Source organism: Ambystoma mexicanum, chromosome 5p (genome assembly GCF_040938575.1).
Source record: "Ambystoma mexicanum isolate Mex_15411 chromosome 5p, UKY_AmexF1_1, whole genome shotgun sequence".
Lineage (NCBI taxonomy): Eukaryota > Metazoa > Chordata > Amphibia > Caudata > Ambystomatidae > Ambystoma > Ambystoma mexicanum.
Genome location: NC_090930.1, coordinates 671,013,898 through 671,030,260, shown reverse-complemented (window position 1 = coordinate 671,030,260; position 16,363 = coordinate 671,013,898). Strand labels below are relative to the sequence as shown.

Sequence of the window (16,363 nt, the reverse complement as noted above, 5' to 3'; positions counted from 1 at the left end):
CTTCGCTCCTCTACCTCCAACTCCCTCAGGGTCAGTCGCTTCTCCAAGCAACGAGTTGGCGGTAGATCTCTTTCTTCGGCTGGGGCCTATCTCTGGAACAGCCTCCTGCTTCTCTGAAACTTGAGCAGAACCCTCTCTGGTTCCGGAAACACCTCAAGAACTTCCTCTTGGCTTCTGCCTTCTCTCTTCCTCTCCCCTGCTGATTTCCTGTCTGATACTGTACTGGTCACCTGGCTACCCTATGAATTCAGGAACAGGTCACTGCCCACCCAGTTGCACCTTATGGCAACTCTTGCACTTGGGTCTGTATCTACAACCGTACAGTCCCCTTACCTGTACTTATTGAACACCCGCTGCCTGCACTTAACCCTTGCACTTGCCACCTGCTGGCCGCACTACCTGTTGTTGTTATGATCTCTTGTATGGCACTCGCCCTTCCTCCCCATCCCCTGGCACTTCTCCCCTCTCCCCTGTACTTGCGTGATCTCAATGTCACTTGGCCTAGTAAGATCGTTGTCTCAGTCCTCCCTCTGTTTCCCTCCCTTGCCTTGTTGCACCTTGGAACACTTGTGTATATGTGTGTTATAAATGCCATATCATATCATATCATATGAATGTACAATCAAGATATTAAACTTCCATAAATCTTGTTGAAATGTTTTGCACCTTCTTTTTCCTTGTTTTACAAAGAAGTTACACACAGTCTACTATAAATGTTTATATGCATTTCTTAACTGTCGTGAAAATGCCCCTAAAAAGAAATATTTGTAAACGTGCAGCATTTTTCATTTAATTTAAATGTAACACTTTTAAATCTTGCCGTCCAGGCCTGGTTATTTTTGGCATTCTGGGACTTGTAGTCAGAGTTGTGTAATGGGAGAAGTGGTATTACAAGTCACAAAATGCAAAGAAAGAAACCAAGACTTGATAAGCAGCTGTAGTTTGGAAGTGGTCATGTTGGCAAGAATGCATCGACTGCCAACATATTAAACTGGCACCAAGGGCCACTTAAAATGGCTGACAAATCTTTTCTATCTGTTTTTCCTTTCTTTTATAAAAAAAAAAGTAACACATAGTGCTACTACAAATGCACATATGTATTTTTTTAAATTTCATTAAAAAGCTGCTAAAAATAAACACTTTGAAACACACTGTATTGTAAGTGACTGCCACTAGATGTGAGCAGGTGCTGAATGCTGCAATACATGGCATTTGCTAGAGTAGTTAAAAAAGAGAATATGCGTATTAAGAAGATTATTACAGGATAAGTGCCAGGAACCCTGTATATAGACATTTGTAAAGGAATTGAAAAAAAACTTAAAAAAAATATAATCATACCGGTACTATGTCTTGTTGGATGCAGATGTTGTTGAATCTGCAATTAGAAATATTTGAGAGCTGTACAGTAGTTATGATGCAGGTTGCTGTGACTAACAGGAGACATGTACTCTGAGAGTTCAGGAGTACATTTGTATTATTGAACTGAGATGAAAGGGTTACATGCAGAATGTTTGGATGTGATTGGTGGATGGATTTGTGACTGTTTGAAAGCCGCCAATGAGGGAGTGTTAGAAACATGAAAATAGAAAGGGTAAAGGGGCTGTCCTGTGCTACGGGGGAATCAGCCAATCTGTTTTTTTTTGTGTGTGGTGCACAGGAAGAGAGGGTAGCAGGAGTTTTGTTGGGCGAGTGCTGTGAAGATAGCTATCCCTATGTCTTTGAGGAAGCAGAATGTATATATTCTGGAAGACTCTTGGATCCATTGACTGAAGGTATATTCTGAGCACTGTGGATGGTTTGATAATCATGAATTCGATGAATTTCAAGTTTCATGGAATGAAGTTCGAGAAATGAAGTGGGCGGAATTCCTCCCATGTTGTGAGAATATGGTTCACTTGAAGCATCCAGACATCACTACGGAGGCAACAGTTTGGGCTATGTTACCAGTATATCATTCCAGTTTGCAATGAAGGATATGATGAAGGAAAGTTAATTAACTGTTTCCACATTTGAAAAAAAACCTATTCCCTGATTACTCAGAGACAAATGTTGATGTGTTTGAATTTCTTTTGTCCACAAATTGAGAAAGCAAGGTGCAATGTGAACAATGTTGTATGTGTCTTTTTACGGCTATTGGTATGACATCTTTTCATAATGAAAATATCAAATTTGATATTGTCAACATTTCTCGAAGAGATGGAGTGCATCTAACTGATGTGGGCAATCAGATTTTTCTTGAAAAAGTTCAAAATGCATTGAAGCAGTTTCTGTGAACACATAAAATATGAATTCAAGTATTCTTTAGAAGTTGAATTAAACAAGAAGGAAAAAGAGAAAAAAAAATAGGAGCACTTTTTTAAAGTTCTGTAGAATATATGTTAGTTTAGTACATAAACCCAAATAATCAAAAGAAATATAAAATTCAAAAGTTTTGGCAACATTTTTGAACGAAAAACAATTTAAATGATTTTCATTCCCCCACCCCACGCCTGTAATTTTCCAGGTGTCCGTGGACTACTGCACTGTCCACAGACTATGTAGACTGCAAAGGAGCCTGTGATTTTTTTCTGTTCTATTTTTTAACTGTGAAAGGTGGCTCCTAAAGGAACAATTTTTAAAAATGTTTTGATATTTTGTATTTGGTTTGGCCTTTTTTCGTTTTTTTTCAAGAGAGACACAGTAAGGTGGCCGAGGGAAGGGTGGGAAGGGAGGGAAGGGGCACCAACCCCCTAAATTTATGATAGGTGGCAGTGTTTCTTGTGCTCCTTGACAGCAGCATCGAAATCACTATGAAATTGCTCCCCCCTGCAGATTGCTGCTTCGTAGTACAAACATTGTACAGTGACCCTCGAAAGGTAAGGGTCAACATCATTCTGGATGGACTGCAAGGCCTCTGCCAGGATCCTCTGCCACAAAGGCCTATTTTGTGTGGTGGCAGGAGTGGTCAAGGAAGATGGGGTGGAGACCACGAACCTGCTTTTCTCTGAGAAAGGAACAGCCTTTCTCAGATCATCCAGTGGTTGTAGCTGGTGTGGTGGCGCATGGAGGTGGTCCCATAGGAGTACAGCACAGTTTTTCCATGACTGAGTACGTCCCCGCACTCAGTGCATCTGACCTTGGCTGCCTGAGCTTTTGGTACACCCCCAAAGGTGGTGAAAAACCATTTAACCAGGCCTCACTTCGGGCGCTGGAGGTAGGCACTTCCTGTACCTCATGTTGCTCTTCCTTTTCACCCTCATCTGCATCTCCCCGCCTGTTCCTCTTTCCAGGCCCACCAGATGGTGATGGTGGTGGTGGTGAGGGTGGCTGGGGAGGAGGAATGGCCATAACAGATGCCATTAGAGCAGATAACAAGGTCTCCAAGACAGATCTGCAAAGCAGGTGCTCTCTCCTGGACTGCCAGATTGAGAATGACTAAAAGTAATGGGTGGGTCCCTTCAGAGCACGACTGTCCATGGACTACCAAGTCGAAAATAGGCCTTGGAAAGTTGTAGAAATTTCCAGATCAACTAAGAATGGCTCTAGGAGCTCTGGAAGAGTAAACTTTAAGCTTCAAACATGCAAGCTTGGCCGAAAATGCAGTTTTAAACTTTCCATGGAGCACAGACACCGTTCGTGGGCAACCTGTCACGCTGCACGGGTGTGGTCACTTGATGACGTCCATAGACGTCAGCAGCACTGTCGGGTGTCTCGGAAACCCATCGGGTTGGAGACGCATGGTGCATGCCCATGAATGTCTGCAAAGGTACTTGCTGTCCGCGGACTAATTAAATATGCATCTTGCGATAGCAGACATGCCCGGACACGGCTCGCTGTCTGTGGACACCCTCATTTTGTGAACGGATACCCCAGACCATCGTTTTGTCCACCGACTATTAATTGGCATTTAAAAAAAACAATTATGACAGAACAATATACAATATATTTATGGTACAAACTAAATGGATTCATGAAAGAGATGGGGTATTGGAACGGGAAACATAAATAGGAGAATTTGGAATTTCTGTACAATGATTATGAGGGAAGTTAGGGAGTGAAGTTTTTCATTTAAACTTTGGGAATTTGATGGGGTCGATTGCTGGAGGCAAGTGGGACAGGTACAACAAGGACGGTGATAATCAACATTTCTAATAACATATTTTTAACATAATTTAAAAGTTCCTTAAAGTCATTACTATGGACATACAATTTTGCAGACAAGATCATGATTTCATTATGTAAAGTTGGGGATAGATTTGGGGTCATTACAAGGTTTGTGGTAGGGGTTTAACGGGCAGGTAGAGCTGCCGGCCCCGTTAAACCCCTACCGCCGCATTACGATATTTGCATGCGGCACCCGGAAAGGGTGCCTGGTTTTACCAGGCACCCTTAGTGGGTCCCTTAGTGGGTCCCGCGAGCAGACCAGGGGCTTGAATGGGAATGGGGAGGTACCAGATCCGGGTTCCTTAAAGGAGGAATTACTGGGTCCTCCAAGGTTGGAATGGCCTGGTAATTCCTCATTTAAGGAACCCGGACCCGGTACCCAGTAAGGCGGTAGCAATGCCACTAATAGCAGCATGGCTACCTCCAACCTTGTAATGACCCCCATTGTCTTTGTGATTCTTGGGATTCTCCATAATTAAATTGGGGGGGTGTTTCTTCATGTAAAATAAGTGCTATAAGAAAAGAAGATATTATTATTTCAATGAGCTTTGTATACATTACTTTATTTGTTTATATTCAAAGATGTATTGTTCCCATTAGATATGTTATCATCACTCATTTCTTCTTTTGGAAAATGTTCTTCCAACCACTGAAGTGTTTGCCATTTAAAATAAAATAAAAATAGTGATATTTGCTTATAAGAAATAATAGAGAAATAAATATAGTGCAATCACTATTTGGTGAGAGATTGTTTTGGAATAAGTGCCTGGTGTATGTGAGTTTGTATGAAGAGTTGTCTTGAAGTGATAATATGAGGTGTACAGTTTTGGTTTGTGCTTAGTGCATTCCATTGTATTGTGTGATAAATGAAAACATAATGTGTGCATTTTGAAGTGATGATTTGTACAAAAATGTGTGTGCAGTAAATATAAGTAATGTTTTATGTATATGTGTTTGTTGGGTGATGGTTAGAACATTTTCTGTTCTCCCATGTGATTCTAGGCTTTGTGAATGATACCTTCTGTCTGAGGACTATCGACTGTCCATGGACTGTACAGCTGCTACATTTGGGGTGATTATAAGGAACTTCTACCAAATTACAGGTGCACTGGTATAAACCCATGAAATTCAGTGAAAGAACTTTGTTAAAGGGACATTATGGTTAAGTTGCACTAATACAAATCTATGAAATTCAGTGAAACATCTGTGTTAAAGGGATGTTATGGTTACAAGTAAAACCGAAAAGCCTTAGAAATTCATGAGTTATGGTAAGATCAAGAAACATGGTTTAGTAATTTTGAAACCCTTTCCAAGTTTCATACCACATGCCCCACAGCAGCTTGTTCTTGTCCCTCGAAACTTTCACATCTTCTTTCGACATGAATTTTGTCCTTCAGTCTGTTAGTAACGATATCTCAAAAGCTATACCATTAAAATATGTTTTATCACATTTCACGTCATTTGGATTCCCCTTTTAAGTAGAGTATTTAATATATTTGTAATGTAAAGTCTCTATCCTGGCTCTCGGAAAAGGCAACTGTTTGCCCCATTTATAATAAAGATGATTTAAACAATCCTGCGAACTATAGACCTTTATCATTAATCGATAATGTAGCCAGAATCGGTGGGAGGATTGTCTAAGAGCGGCTTCAAAATTGACCCAATCATGACAATAATCTTCTGACCATGACTCAGTTGGGCTATAGAGCTGGTCTGGGCATGGGCTTACTGTCCTTGAATCTGTACCTTATTGAGGAGGGATCCATATACACAAAGGAAGAACATTGTGTTGTTGCGTTCATGAACCTAGCTGCTGTCTTTGACTCAGTGGATCGTAGTTGTCTCTGAAAACACTGGTTAACAAGGGGGTTCCTAACGACTTACTCCATATTATGCTAAGTCTCCACGACAGTAATTCTCCAACGGTCAGACTCCATACTGCAGGCAGAGAAACCTGTTTAATTCCTATCAACAGGAGCGCAGTGAGATAGGGTTGTGTTTTACCCCTCCTCTTGTTTAAACTGTGTACTAATTTCCTGTATTCTACCCTTTGTGGGGTTGCAGCTGACGTCAGTCATTTGAATGGCATCAAAATCCTTATCCTCTCTGATGCGGATGAAAGGTTTTTCCGGCATGTTCTCCCAACTACCTACAAGAGCTGATAGATACCTTTGTCGGCTATATGAAAAATCGGGGTATGACCATTATCTCCACAGAATCTGCAGTCCTAGTGTTTGGGATGAGGGCATCATGTAAACTGAGAAAATGTATGTTTGAAAGAATCCCCCTAAACAGCGTGAAATCGTTTGATTTCAGCGGTGTCTGCTTTACAGAGAATGTTGTCCAATGCTGCTCTTGTTAAGGAACAGCAACCCAAAATGAAACATGCAAAAGGAGGTATCTTTTTGCTTGGAGCCAAGTTTCCAGCCACTAAAAATGATGCTCCGTGCATATGATTAGATCTGTTGCCCTCTACAGTATGGGTGTGTGGGGCTGACACAAGCTGCAGATCTTTCGAGAGCTCAAAATGCCTTCTCTAAATTTTTATTGTCGCTGCCATCATCTCTAACCTTAGCCATTCACAAAGAGCCCGTCCTCCGATTCTTAGACGATGAATTGTCTCTTGCTCCAGTTTCCTTGTTTCTCAACACTACAATGAACTCCAAAACAATATTAACTAACTTACTTTAGGAAACACTGCTTAAATCTGATAGCGGGACGAGAATCCCTTAGCTGAAATGTGTATTAAAATGATTAACATGTCTTCTTCCCAATCCATCTGTTCTCGACCTGCGTCTTGATGAAAACATTGATTAATTCTAGATGAGGGCGAGGGCACTATTATTAAAGAGAGAGAAGCTGTAGAACTCAACAAACCTTTGAATTTGGTGTTATCTGCCATTTCGTCACCACCTACGGGTCCGCAGGTACACCTGAATAGAAGTATGTTTCTAAAAGATAGATTTTATTTGGCACAGTTATGTTTTTGACTATCTAGACTTAGACTCAAGTTCCTATACGCTGCTCAGCCCTACTGACAGACCAGGGCAATATACCAGAGAGCCTGTTTCATATCCTGTTCTTTTTCCAAGACTACATCTCCCTGAGACCAGCTTTACTTTGTCCGATTTTTAGGAAACGCAATCTGATACAATGGCGTCCAGCTTTTTTGGGGCTTATTAATGACAATGCATTTAGCTGTGTTTTGGGCCCTTGTAACCATTGTATGTTTTTATTTATGTTTTCTTTTTTAATTCTCTGAATAGTTGATATCTATTTTTAGGTTTGTATTTTTATAAGGTTCTTGATGGATGAAATTCCAAATGTTTTGAATTGCAGATTTCATGATCCCTAACCGCTGATTATGCTGGTTGAGGTTGATTGGAGTTGAAGTCCCAAACATTTGCAAGGGATCATAATGAAGACGCATGCTAGACAATGTACTGTGGCGAAAATAAGGGTGGTGATGGGCACATTGGCGAATTGGAGCACAAATGTTGCACAAAAGTACCCACTGTTTATGTCAGCATCCTTGACTTGTGTGCCAAGGTAGCTCTCTTAGAAATATACACATTGCTTTTGCATTTATGACTGGTGCTGTAGCACATAGCCTCGAGTAACATAGTTTTCCTCCTGCATCCAACAACATCCTACACTTAAGTGACTTCAACAAAAACTCAAAACATTTCTGTCCAACAATTAATAAAGAAACATGACTCCACATAATCTGATTCTACGCTAGCAGAACCCATGATGCTGGGTACACATTTGAAACCATGGGATTTCTGCCACACTGCCACACCCCTTCAATGGCTGCGCCTGAGTGTCCGGAGCAAACTTGCTGTCATAGTGAAGCATGCCAGAAAGCTTTAAGGGGTCTCTGTATGCGAGGTTGGACAGCGCTCTAGGCCTTTTTGAGAGAATCTGGTGGTTGGTGCTAGAGATGGACAGGGCCAGCCAGAGTGTTCCAACAGGTGGGGCAATGTCACCAGAGTTACAATTTCTGAAATTGCACAGCTCAGTGGCTAGAATTGACGAGTGAATGGAAAGCAGAGTGGGAGATAGAGCTCTTGGCTGTCCACCTAACACCGGCAATGAAAAAAGAAACGTGTCAACTTCCATCAAACTTACTGAGTTAGAAGACTGCAAGTCAAGATCAATTTTTGGCATTCTTTGGGGTGCCAGAAGGAGCAGAGTCAAATAGCCACATCCAATATAAGATTGATCAATTGGGCAGCGCATTTCTGGGAAACAAGGAATAGGACTTGCTAAGAAAAGCAAAGGGAACATAGCATCATGATTCTGCAAAGTCCAAGCAACTGTCACCCCATGACCAACGATCATCTGTTTTGGTATGTTTTTCTTAATTGAACAACCAAATGCATTGTCTCACCCAAACACGGCAAAGTAATACTGCCTGTGCTGACACCTCTAAAGAACATACTACGTTTAGATGGAGTCTGAAGTAACAGTTTACATGGTTTCTGGACTTACAGACACAAGTAATCGTCCGTCACTTCCTTTCCCCTAGACTGTTTTCAGTGAGTGAAATTATTTGATCATATTCAGTATGGTGGAGTTTGATATAATCTGACAGGCATTATAGTATAATTGCATTGCCCAAAGTCACAGGCTGAATAAGCCATTGCAGTTCGAGAGCAATGTTGGCTTTCGGAGGCATGAAGAAAAGAGCTGTACATATTTTATTTAGATTTTGGAATCATTATGTTGGGGCATGTCTACTGAAACATGCACTGGCAAAGCCAACAGGTTTGACTTTTATGTATCCATGGGAAAGACATTTTCCAGGAATTGTCATAATGGTACTATCTGGTCATAAGATGGCAACAGCTGGCAAATAGTGTAAGCACGTTGGTACATTATGACAGAGTATGGCAAATACCTACCTGATGCCTATACAAGAGCGAAATATGTTGTCTTTGTCAAATGCCTTAGGGCAAACTTGATTAAGACATTACACATGAGCTGGTTCATAGTTGCAAATATGGCATTACCTTGCAAAATATTGCTTAGAAATAACATGAGCTTCCCCTTAGAAGCACATATTTTGTTACGCTAATGTCGGGACTGTCGGGACACAGGGCTAGCTAGCCTTTTCTTTGTAGTCCCTGAGTTTCTATCTGGGGCTACAACCAAAAGACCCAGGGCTATCGCCCTTCAGCACCCCCCTAGCAACGCCTCTGTCAGGTAGTACTTGAGAATGGTCATTTGGACTAGCATGGCCATGGGTGGTCAATCAGTGGATACAAATCCAAACAATACTCACAGCATGTGTGCCTCCCCTCACATCCCAGCGCTCTCCCAACTTCACTTGCCATACAAATATTTGTTCCTTATAGGTAGCGCTTAAAGCACTGTATTTTTTCCCAAACTTTAAAATGTTTGGAGAACCCTACGTTAAGTCCTTTATCGCATTATTGTGCTTAATTTTAAACTTGTGATTCCAATATTCTCAAGTTTTAAGTGGCCATGCATAAGAAGGCCATCCAGTCCTGTTTTGTATCCCTTTGGAACCTGGAACTTTTTCTTTTTTCTCTCCCGTTTGAAATTTAGTAAAACTACAAGTCACAAAATTCCAAGCAAAAAATAGGACTGGATGGCCTTGTCACCTATGGCCACAGAAAACGTGAGAGGTATGTTATTCGTGTGTCCCTGCCAAGTTTGCAGAGTCACATGTATTAGCTGAGACTGCAGTGTTATTAGTGAGAATGGGCTCAAACATCCTTCATGAAAGCATTTTGATTTGCCTCTGTTTGCAAACCAATGGTTAGGGTGGTATATTGTTATTTGCCACTTTTCTCCTCCAGCCTGCCACTCCAGTCTCTAAACAGGGCAACGAGAAAATAAAAGGAGTCACTCTAATTAATTCAGGAAAGGTTCTGGAAAATGTAAGGATACTGCACATGGTCAAGCAAAAAGCAGTCAGAAAAAACTGTTGGCTGTATCATCCTTGTTTTTAAAAGGACTTCAGTGCAAGAAACAGATTTATATTAACACCTAGGGCATCACTTCGACCCCTGTGCCAACTGACTCGCTAGATGCCATCCACCCTCTCCTCCCTGTCACCCTGTACCCCTCCTCTGTGCCCCTCTGTATCCTACCCCCACTGTATATAAATTCTGTTGTTACCTCTTTAAAGCGCTCTCCCATACATCTTTACTGTTGTATACCTCTTTAAAGCGCTCCATTGTGTAGCTGTATTGTTATATACCTTGTAAAGTGCTCCTTTGCTTCTCAAACCTAGGTCCACGCTCAATAAATACAATAGTAATAATATATCACGGGGCTGAAGGCACACTTGGTATAGACACTTTTATTATTCCAGTAGTGCCTTCTACAGCTGCAATTAAGCCATTAACTCTCAGCAGGCATCTTAGAAACAATTCTGGCAGGGCAAAGTTTGATGTTACTGCTTGAGAAAGATAGCTCAAAGAGTTTCCAGGAGGGTGTGTTTTAGGTGTGGAGGTGAAGGTACTGGTTGGAAATGGCCAAATGAGTTAGTATGGCAATGAGCAGTGAATGCCCACAAGCTGTTTTTCCCTTCTCCAAGTCCAGCTCCCTCCTAGCTGCACTACCATGTAATAGTTTTGGCTTATAGGTGGTGTTTAAGTGCCACCTAATAACCAAAACAAAAAAAAGGCTGCAGTGTTGTATTAGAAACCAGGTATTGTATTAATGATTTTACATTGTAGTCTGTGGGCCATACAATATAATGCTGCATGGAGGAATGTCAATTCTTTGGAGTTGGTGACTTTCCTTAAATTTGAAGAGAGGGATGGTGCACCTTGCAATCTACATTTAAACAAATGGAGAAACAAGGATTGGCAAAACTAATATGTTTGGCTGTCCGATATCAAGTGCAGATGAGTGCAGCCTCACATGCCCCAATAATAATATCTTATATATGGCATTTTGACCATATGGTAAGGTAGACTCACATCTGCTGCTGTTGCCATTTTATGCCACCAATTGTTTCCTTTGTATGCCACTTGCAGCCCCAAAAACCTCAATACTTTGCTATGTAGTAATTCCAAATACATACAATAAATTCAGGTGTAGCTGTGCAGGGTATCCTTGATTAATCTGTGAATCACACAAGTGCCTTTTTCTTGGGAAGTGAATTCATGTTTTTGCCTAACAGTATCTTCAAAACAACTTTTGACTTTAATTTAATTCTGCTTTTAAAACTTCTTTTTCACAAGTCTCTATATTTTACCAGAGTAAACAGGAGGAATAAGCATAACTCCTTATTACACACCGAACTGCCAACTAAATTGAGTGTGTGTTTGTGCATGTTTTTATGGTCTCGGTATTATGGTTTTACAATTCTGCAATTTTGTAATTCTACAGAGCACTTTCACTGAAGCAGCCAGAAGGTAGAAGGATTTTACCATTACATATAATGAGAATAAAGGGAAAGAAAAGGCATGTATCCCCATGTTGTCCCCTCCCCCTTTCCATGGCGGCCAATCAGACTTCTTGTAGTCCCTTCTGCCTTTCCATGTTGACCAGTCATGGAAGGAACCCCGGAGCCACGGCGGTGAAGCAGGGGCTTCAGAGCCTTCTTGTTAAGGTAAAGGCCAGGCAAGGGCCAATGGGCTTGCTTGTAAAAAGCTCATTGACCCTCGCTGGGTACTATTGGCAAATAAACCAGTAAGGATTATGATAACACACACAACACAGTGAGTTAAGCAATGGTCCTGACATCTGTGTGTGACAGAGATCAACTTGGCTTCTCCCAATCCCCCCCCCCGCCCTCCCTTTCTCCTGTCCTAGTACCATGGGCACTGTCCCCACACTATCGCAGCTACAGAATACCTAGGTATTACCTTTGCTGGCTTGCTCTCCTTCACTCCACAAATAGAGACAATCACTAGGAAATCACGTTTTCACTGCTACATGCTGAAATGCATTGTTTGTGTGTTTCTTAAATATTTTCCACAAAGTGTAGGTGACCAGGGTGTTGGTGCTGTCCCAAATACATGAAAGTAGCAGTCTATATCTGGGCATCCCTAAAGTCTTGACTCATCATTTACAAGTAATCCAAAATAAGGCAATCATGTTGATTCTGGGCCTGAGACCCTGTGACCACACCACACCCTCACTCAAATCCATGCACTGACTACCAGCAGGTCTTCTTCATAACTTTGTTTATCATCTATTGATCTGTTTTGGGTGATGGGACGGTTACATCCGATAAAGTCTCCCAAACCCCCTCAGAAAACCATCTGATGGTTTAACTCTGCACTCCACTATACTCCTTCCTTATATTTACCTCACTCTAATGATTCTTTATCAATGATATTTTATCTGGCAACACAATTGTATTTTTTCATTTACAAAACTTCAATAAAAACAGAAATTCTTTTAAATATACAATATAACAAAAATAGCATTGAATTCAGTTCATCTAAGGATAATTATTAAAACATTTGTATTCATTCAATTTATGTTCTGTAATGTCTGTTCCACTATTCATCGATTATAGTACTTGCTATATTTATGCGTTTTTCGAATTGAAACCTTTTCTTATATCTTGTGTCATTTCTCATTTCTGGATGCAAGGTGTGTGTGTGACCTCATGAGAGAATGTTGAGTGAAAGTTAGAATGTTTATGCATGTAGAGGCTCCCAGAGTCAGCCAGTTGAGGCAAGGGAACCTAGGTGGTGGGAGCCAGTGAGTCTTGCCAGGTCTACACTGAGTCTCACTAAAGATCTTACTGATGTAACTGAATAAAGGAACTTCACATCTACTTACCTGATCTCCCGAGCATCCTTAAATACAACACCTTTCTTCTTCAAGTGCTCACATCAAAACGTGTAGAGACAGAAAGACCTCATCAACTAACATCCACATATAGTAGAACATACATTATAGAAAATTGATTCAATTAATACATGTGTTTTTATAATTATCCTTAGATGAATTGAACTCAATAATACCTTTGTTATATTGTATATTTACATGTTTCAAAGTATTTCTGTTTTTGATGACATTTTGTAAATGAAAAAATACAATTGTGTTGACAGATGAAATATCATACAAAAATAATAATTTAAGCAATGCAGAATCTCATAGCATACACTGTGGCGCTCATCCTCCATTCCAGGGGTTGGAACGGGGGATAACGGCCCTGCAGCCCGAGTTATCGGCCCAAGCGAAGCGAGGATGGTTAACGAGGGTTCCGGGGCATTAGCCCCTGGAACGGGGGATGAAGGCCATAAGCACCCTGTGTTGCCAAAGCGGTAACCCAGGGTGCTTAAAATAGGATTTTCCTTCCTACAACAGGACGCGTGCAGCGTCCCACCGTAGTAAGGACAATTATTTACCAGGATGGCCTCCATGGAAAGGGAAGGCGGGGCTTCATACAGAGTCCCTCTTCCCTTTCCATGGCAGCCTGCGGGAGACGAAGAGAAGGAGCGGATGGTAAGTAGGGGAAGTGGGGGGTGAAAACAATAATAAAAATGGGAAATAGGGTGGGGGGAAGATGGCGGCAGGGGGAGCCGCCATCAGGTGGCTTGGAACATGGGCTTTTACCAGCAGTTCAAGCCTGCGTTCCTAGCTATCTGATTGGCTGGCTCCCCCCGCCCAGGTGCTAATTGTATATGTCTCTAACTGTAGTCCAGTACTTGCCTTTAAGACCATTACAACTAAATGGAAGGAGGTTTCATACAATACATTCATGGAATTGGGTCTGCTTCATTGAATCTATAGAGTTTGATATACGAGATCACCACAACCCTTGGCTGTTTTCTGTTTATATTTCATATGTCAAGATGTGTTTAATTTTCCTGCTTGCACCATTATAACACATTACTTACATCATGGTAACAGCCTCCACATGTAATGAGAATGTGAATATGTGGATTTTTTAAACAAGGGGAATTACATTTGTAAATTCAAAGTACTGTGTATTGTTTGTTTGCATAAGTTACCCCATTGTTGGCTGCAAATATATTCAGCCATGCTATGGTTACTTCACTATTGATTGTATAGCCCCTATTCTTTTTCTCCTACTTTAAACATTAAAAAAATAAAAGCATAAATAATCAAAAGACAACAGACAAGGTCTCTGATAAGTCCTCCAAAAGCCTGGAGTTACAATATTTGATTGGTTGCTGTCACATGATCTTTATCATGCTCTTTTTTCATGTACAGATTACATCAACGTGCCCAGTGTTCATCGCCCAGCTGTAGCAGGGCACAATGAAAAGAAAGACATGGACTATCCAGGAAGCACCGTCTCAATCCCAGAGGACCCTGACCCTAGGGAGGCAACCACACCTGAGCACTCTGAGCTAGTCAGCTTTTGCTACCTGCACATGCGAGAGCAGCGGAAGGAGAGAGAAAACCGAATGGACATCAATGAAAACCTCATCTTCTATGAGGAGACCAGGCCCCGGACAAAATCTGACCCGACACCCAAAAGCTCCAAGCCGGGCTGCAATGGCGCCACCAATGGGTATGACCCAGATGGTCTTGACCGCAACTTGTGCAGCAGCAGGACACGATCGCTCACCATGGACAGCCACATGAAAGCCGAGGCGCTGCACTTTTACTGTGACTCCTGCAAGGCAAAATTAAAGGGCAAACTAGCCTCCCGGAAGTGTGCAAACCCCTGCAGCTCCGGGGAGACCAGCGTGGATCTCATATCACTCCCTCCTCCAGAAAGCGACGAAGAAGAGGATGAAAGTAAATCTTTGATTCCGTCGATTGCCGCTCCACCTCCGGGGTTTCGAGATAACAGCTCAGATGAGGATGACTCAAAGCGCAGGGCTGCGCAACAACAGGAGCAGAGCAAGCACCTCTGCGGCATTCTTTACGATGAGATACCTGTGACGCTCATCGACAGCGTTCAGACGCGCACCGTCAGGGACCATGCACAAGAGCTGGACGATGCTTTGGTATCCACGCTGCAGGCCTTGGAAGCCTTGGCGGCCTCCGAAGACTGCTCACATCCTCAGCCGCAGCAGACTGCAGGTACTTTTGTCATTCCTTTATGTGCCCTTGTATTTTCACAGCCAACACTTCATCTGATTAAAAATAGGTAATTCCACACACGAGAGCTTAGTGGTTGTACGTGTGCCCTGTCGAGGCCTTGTATCTAAAGTTAACATCCGAGCTACTGGCTCAACTTGTATCCGTCTAAAAATGTCGAAAGAAGTACCAGTAAAAAAAAAAGAACGGATTTTACTTTGTAGGTCGCACGGTCAGGATACCAGTAAGTACATCAAAGTGCAGCACTAATGCGCTCACCATTGAATATCTGTATATCCGTCCTATGGCCTTTCAAAGAAAACGTTTATCAAGAGCGATTTGCGAGGTCCTTGACTCCGCCACGTGGAATGAGGCGGCAGCCTTCACAACAGGCTGAAGCAGTGTAGGTTATTTGAACTAAACACGTAGGTGGATCCCATGCTGGTTTGCAAATCCAAAAAAGGGTTCCTTAATTAGCTTCCATTATAACATGAACAATGTAACGTTTCTTCTACCTGCAATAGAGAACATTGCTCCCTACGGCGAGTGTGTTGACGATGTTAAAAACTAAATGCTCTTTGAAAAGTAGTGCATGATAGAATGGCACTCATTGTAAATTGCACGCCTGTGCCTAGAGAATGCGCCATTGCTATCCCGGGTGGTGTATTTTAAAAAGCGAAAGGACTATCAAAGGGAGAATAGACCTGATTACTAGGAGCCTGGAGAGCTACAACACATGCCACTATTCACTGCACCCCTGAATGTCCCAGCAAGTTGCAGATATGGAACCTCCCCCTCTGCCCCTGCTGGGAACCCAAAGCCCCCACTCTATTCCATGCACATGGCAAAAGATGTGTGTGCGGCGTTGTAAAATGCTCTGCGTCTAGGCCATGCGAAGGTGAATTGAGCCGTCCTCCAGGGGCTGCATGCCTCTAAAGAAAATGGATGCCACTGTCCAGGAAGCCATTAAGCATAAAGGGGCCAGTGAGCTGCCATATGCAAGCAATCTTTGATCTCACTGAAGGCGAGATGCTGTGGTAGAATTTGTGACGAGTGAGACCTGGTAGCTCAAACTAAAACACTTGTGGCTATTTGCACATAGTGCTGCATACTTGCCAACATTCCGTGACCAAAAAGATGTAGGATTTTTCAAGTTTCAAAAATATTCATTTTCATAACAATTACATCGCAGGCAAATACAAAACATACATTGTTGGTACCA

General features: G+C 42.0%; 1 protein-coding gene across 1 annotated transcript in view; it reads left to right on the top strand.

Moving 5' to 3' along the window:
• The window catches only part of FRMPD3 (FERM and PDZ domain containing 3), a 1,207,861-nt gene that overhangs the window by 1,071,430 nt on the left and 120,068 nt on the right, over positions 1 to 16,363 (top strand). Inside the window, exon 14 of the mRNA XM_069613047.1 lies at positions 14,323 to 15,144. Coding sequence (XP_069469148.1) covers positions 14,323 to 15,144 — 822 coding nt within the window. The remainder of the gene's footprint in view (positions 1 to 14,322; positions 15,145 to 16,363) is intronic.